The following is a 5,852-nucleotide window of genomic DNA, read 5'->3' as shown; positions in this document are numbered from 1 at the left end:
CCCGCTGTACCCAGTTCTGTATTGCTCATACTTTACCATATTAATTAATAAATTGATTACTGCTTGAATACTGGCCTAGTCAAGCTTCGCATTTATAACACCAGGATGACCCAGATGTGCAAGAGCTGCAGCTCCCACGTGCCGGGAAAAGGAACTGAGTTATGAAGCATTTGCTGCATCTAAACATTGAGGTCCATCTTGCTTCCCTCTTTTCCTCCTCCTCCTTCCCCTTTTCCTCATTACCATTGTTCCAACTGCAAATTTCTCAGAGGATAACCAGGGATTTTGGGACACAAAAAAAACCCACATTTTTTTGATTGGAATGTCGCTGGGGATCCCCATTACACCAGGGTGAGGTCACTCTACAGCAGGTGCTCTCTCTTTCAGCAACCTTTTTCCTCCTCCCCCACCTTCTCCTCGAGGGAAAACTTCCCCCGCTGTACCCAGTTCTGTATTGCTCATACTTTACCATATTAATTAATAAATTGATTACTGCTTGAATACTGGCCTAGTCAAGCTTCGCATTTATAACACCAGGATGACCCAGATGTGCAAGAGCTGCAGCTCCCACGTGCCGGGAAAAGGAACTGAGTTATGAAGCATTTGCTGCATCTAAACATTGAGGTCCATCTTGCTTCCCTCTTTTCCTCCTCCTCCTTCCCCTTTTCCTCATTACCATTGTTCCAACTGCAAATTTCTCAGAGGATAACCAGGGATTTTGGGACAAAACCACATTTTTTTGATTGGAATGTCGCTGGGGATCCCCATTACACCAGGGTGAGGTCACTCTACAGCAGGTGCTCTCTCTTTCAGCAACCTTTTTCCTCCTCCCCCACCTTCTCCTCCTCTTCCTCCTCCTCCTTCTTGTTATCTTCATCTCCACTGTGCAGAGCATATTTCCAAGAGAAAAGCCTGTGATTTTGGGGCAGAAAACTGCTTTTCTGGGGGGGAACCTCCACAGTGATCCCAGTCCTGTCAGGGCAGCCTCCCTCCCTGCCCCATCTTCCTCTCCTCATTCTCCTCTTCCTCCTTGCTGCCATCACCCCTACTCCCCAGGACACCTTCCCCAGATAAAAAACAGTGATTCTGGGGCAGAAGGTTTCCTTCCCGAGGGAGAACTTCCCCGGGGGTCCCAGATGTGCCAGGGCACCCTTCCTCCCTGCCCCCCCTCTCCCTGTCCTCCTCTTCCTCCTCCTCCCCCCTGCTCAGGGCACACCTGAGCTTTGCCCAGAAGAGGGGCTGTGCAGGGGGCTCAGACGGCCAGCGCAGGTGCGTGCGCCGCAGCAGCACACGGCGCATGCGGTGGAAGGCCGAGAGCTCGGCCTCAGGGATGTCCTCGAGAAAGATGAGGACAAGGACATCGCGCAGCTCATCGAAGAGGCGATAGCTGGCCATCTGGATCTCCAGCGAGCACCACTCGCTGCGCAGGTACCCGCGGCTCACCACACACACCGTGTGCCGGCTGTTGTACACAGCATCCACGATGTTGTCCACTATGGCGCGGCCGGGCCGAAAGTCACGGTGGTGCAGGCAGAGCCGCAGGGCTCCGCGCTCCAGCTCAGGCACCAACTCCTCCAGCACCCACTGCTCATCCCCGGAGTTGTAGGACACAAAGGTGTCATAGGTGTAGCGCCGCTGCTCCCGCCGCCAGTGCCCACGTGCCCACGCACGCAGCAGGAACAGCTGGTAGCGCAGTCGCCAGTACCCACGGTGGTGCAGCAGTGGCAGCACCAGCAACAGCAGCACAGCCGGTGCTGTCCCTGCAAACAGGTACCGCCCCATGTCCAGGTAGCACACACGTGTGTCAAAGCAGTGCAGGTATCTGGAGGCCCCACCCATCTCACCACACGTGTAGTTATACAGGTAGACCACCTGCACGGGCCCGTGCGCCAGCCAGGCAGGCAGCCAGGCATTGGCACAGCTGCAGCTCAGTGGGCACTTGCGCAGGTCCAGATAGCGCAGGGCAGGGAGGCGGGTGGTCAGAGTCACATCCAATGTACGCAGCTCATTCTTGGCCAGGCGCAGCTCCTTCAGTTGTGTCAGGTTGCCAAAGACCTCAGGGCCAAGGCTGCGCAGTCCTGCACTCTCCAGGTTCAGGCTGCGCAGTTGGCTCAGGTTCTTGAAGATGCCAGCAGGCAGGTAGCCCATCCCACCGTTGCTGTCAGCCAGCGTCAGGTACTGCAGCTGTGCCAGGTCATCAAAGGCATCGGCAGGGATGGCTGAGAGCGAGTTCTGTGACAGGTAGAGCGAGCGCAAGGCACTGAGGCCCTGGAAGAAGCGTTGTGGGACCACACGCATCCCATATGGCTGCTGCGCCTGCAGCTTCAGGTCATAGAGGTTATGCAGGTAGCGGAAAGGCGGCAGCTGCCGCAGGTGTCGGCTCAGGTAGCGCAGCGCATTGGCACGCAGGTCCAGCACACCCAGTGTCACCTGCACCGGCTGGAATGTGGCCACCCTCACCTCCAGCAGCCGGTTACGGTCCAGGTAAAGCCGGCAAAGCCGCGGGAGGCCCTGGAATGCCTTGGCTGCCAAGTGCCGCAGGTTGTTCCCACCCAGGTCAAGGGTCTGCAGGTGGTCAAGCCCCTTGAAGGCACCAGGGAAGAGCACGGCCACACGGTTGTTGCGCAGGTTGAGGTCTTCCAGCTGGTGCAGGTCAGCAAAGGAGCCAGGCAGGAGGTCAGTGAGCAGGTTGTTGTCAAGGCGCAGGTGCCGCAGGTGGCGGAGTCCACGCAGCGCTGCGCGGTCCAGCCGTGCCAGCTCATTCACATCCAGCCGCAGCTGCCGCAGTGCTGGTGCATTGTCAAAAGCACCCGCAGCAGCCACTAGGATGCGATTGAAGCGCAGGGACACGTTGTGCAGCTGCTGCAGAACCGGGGTTCTGCTGCACGATGGCAGCCGCTGCAGCAAGTTGTGCTCAGCCACCAGCTCACGCAGTGCTGCATGCTGCTCCCGGTTCAGCAGCCGCCCTACGCAGCCCAATTTCCGCAGCCGGTTGCCAGACACATCCAGGGCATCCAGGACCGGACACTTGGCCAGAGCCCCATCAGGCATTGATGCAAGCCCCATACGCTGTAGCTGCAGGCTCTGCAGCTGCTGTCCTGTCAGCTGCTGGCACAGGTATTCCAGGCCGCCTGCACCCACCCGCAGCCCTGACAAATCCACCTGGTATGGGGAGACTCCAGGCACGCGCAGCAGCTGCACCACATCCAGCGGGTTCCCAGCCAGGTGTAGGTATGTCAGGTTGTTCAGGCACAGGTGAGAGAGTGGTGCAGGGTCTGAGATGTTGTTGTAGGAGAGGTCGAGCACACGCAGCCCTGGGGGCATCACCCCAGGGGTGGCCCCTGAAAGAGCTCCCAGGGAGTTGTTGCAGAGGTTCAGGACCCTCAGCATGGGCGGCAGTCCCGGGCCCAGCGTTGACAGCATGTTGCCACACAGGTCGAGCAGGTCTAGGTGTGTCAGATTCCCCACAGCCATGGCCACAGGCTCCAGTGCGCTGAGCCGGCCTCCCCGCAGCCGGAGTGTGCTGAGTGCAGCCAGCGGCCAGAAAGCGCCGGGGGCCACCTTCTGTAGTGGATTGTGGTCCAGCCGCAGTGTGCTCAGGTTGCCCAGCCCAGTGAACACACCTGTGGCCAGCACTGACATATTGTTGTGGGCCAGGTCTAGGTGGGCCAGTGCTGACAGCCCCCAGAAAGCCCCTGGGGCCAAGAGTTCCAGCAGGTTGTGGGTCAGATCAAGGGTGTAGAGCCGCGGCAGGTGGGCAAAGGCACCGGGGGGCACCTGGCGCAAGATGTTGACAGAGAGGTTGAGGGATGTGGCAGTGGAGGGAAGGTCGCCCACTGCAGCCCCCACAGTGCTCAGGAAGCGCTGGATGCAGCGGAACAGGCCAGGATCCCATGGCGCCTGGATGCAGTTGTGGAAGCCATAGGGAGAGACCTCTGCAGGCACCATCACCAGTGTCACCAGCGTCACCAGCAGTGGGGTGCACATCCTGCCTCACCCTGGGGACATCCTGGATGCAGTGGGAGAGAGTAGGATGAGGCATGTCCTTGGTATCATAGAGAGTCCCCTCAATGCCCAGGGACTACACTTGGGGCTCAGGGATCCCCACTACCCTAGGGAATCCCCACCACCCTAGGGAATCCCCTCACAACCCAGGGACCCCATCAACATCCCAAAGACCCTACTCAGGGCCCAGGGACCCCTCATCCACACTCCAGGGACCCCCACCAGAACACCACGATCCCCACTGTGCGTCCAAGGACTCCTTGTCCACACCCTACGGACTCACACACATACACTCCAGGGATTCCCTTCAGGGCCCAGAGACCTCCTCCATTCATAGCCCAGGCAGACACACCCCAGGGACCCCCATCACAGCCCAGGGACCTCCCCCAGGGCCAAAGAACCTCCACACACCCCAAGGACCCCTTGCCCCCCAGTCCCCAGGGATTTTGGGGACCCCCTGCTCCCCATAAAGTTCCCACCGTGCCACTGCCTCTGCTTTGGGTGATTTTGGGGTTAGAAACGGGAAGTTTAGGGTATCACTTTTAGTCACTACTGCCCCACCCACCTCCCTGTGACATGGGTGGGGGACGCCCCCGCCTGGACAGATTTAAGGGGCCCCGAGGGGCTGGCAGGGGTACGCGGCCACACAGCTGGGTCACCCCCCCAGCGCAGACTCCTGGGGTCTGGGGGGGTCCCTGGGACACCCAAGCCTCTTCCCTTCCCCCCGCCCCGCACCGTCCCCCTGCTGCCACGTGCTGCTCTTTGTTCCTCTTCTCCTTTCTCAGACTGAAGCACCTGGTTTTAGTTCCTTTGGGGGAAATACTGGGCTGTACTGGCTTATTCTCTCTTATACCGGGCTATACTGGACTGCATTGGTCTATACTGGGCTGCACTGGGCTGCACTGGGCTGTATCGGGTGTACGCGGTGCCAGCGGGCGGCACGGAGCGCCCCGGGGCTGCACGGCCCGGTCCATCCCGGGACAGAGGCGCGGCGCCGGGCACGGGGCGTGGCCTGACTTGCGGGCGTGGCCTAGACAAAGACGTCATCCATGCCGGGGGCGTGGTCCGTGGGGGCACGGTCCGCCAAGCATCAGGGTGAGGGGCGTGGCCCTGCTGGAGGGGGCGTGGCTAGCGCACAGGGCGGGCCCTGTCGGGAGGCGGGGGGCGTCCATCGGGATGGGGAGGCATATTTGGGTCTGGGGGATTATAAGCGGGCTCAGGAGATTTGGGGGCTGCAGGGACTGGGGTGCATGGAGGAATTATGGGGTTGTGGGGGGGAGGACTGTGCTGTGCAGCTGCCGCAGCTTTTGCTCCGTGCGCTAGCGCTGGTGGCGCGTAGCCCTCAGCAAAGGCAGGGCTCCCCCATCTGCCCCCCGGGCGATGGGCTGGAGCTGGAGTACGAGATGGTGCTGAGCAGCGGGGATTCCCTCCGGACGGAGCCCCTCTCGGCTGATGAGATTGGTGCCGCCGCGGCCGGGGGACAGACATTGGGAGGGGGACTGGCGTGCACCGAGATCAGGGGCTACAATGGGGGTTAAGGGGGTCTGAGGAGGCTTATCGGGGTCTAGAAGGTCTGGAGGGGCTGAAGGGATGGTGTACATCAGTGTCTGCGGCTCTCTAGGGAGTTATGGTCTGGGGGTCTGCAGGGATTGGGGTGCATTGAGATGGGGACGTATATGAGGGTCTGGAGGACTGTTTGGGGGGTTCAAGGATTGGAGTGCATCACTATGGGGAATATATTGGAGGTTATTGACATCTGAGGAAGCTGAAGGGGTTGGAGTAGAAGGGGAACAAGGGGAATGATGGTGGGGCTGCAACGCAGGGGGCATCTGTGGATAGCCTGGTGG

General features: G+C 60.2%; 1 protein-coding gene across 1 annotated transcript; it reads right to left on the bottom strand.

Moving 5' to 3' along the window:
- Positions 1-1,179: 1,179 nt before the first annotated feature.
- On the bottom strand, positions 1,180-3,987 carry LOC121339050 (toll-like receptor 13; the record flags this gene model as incomplete). Its single annotated transcript, XM_041410517.1, has 1 exon — positions 1,180-3,987. A coding segment is annotated over exon 1 (2,808 nt), but the record flags the coding sequence as incomplete, so codon positions are not given.
- Between the last annotated feature and the right edge of the window lie 1,865 nt (positions 3,988-5,852).

This window comes from Onychostruthus taczanowskii, unplaced genomic scaffold, assembly GCF_017590055.1.
Source record: "Onychostruthus taczanowskii isolate IOZ18803 unplaced genomic scaffold, ASM1759005v1 scaffold324, whole genome shotgun sequence".
Lineage (NCBI taxonomy): Eukaryota > Metazoa > Chordata > Aves > Passeriformes > Passeridae > Onychostruthus > Onychostruthus taczanowskii.
This window is presented reverse-complemented; position numbering and strand designations above follow the sequence as displayed.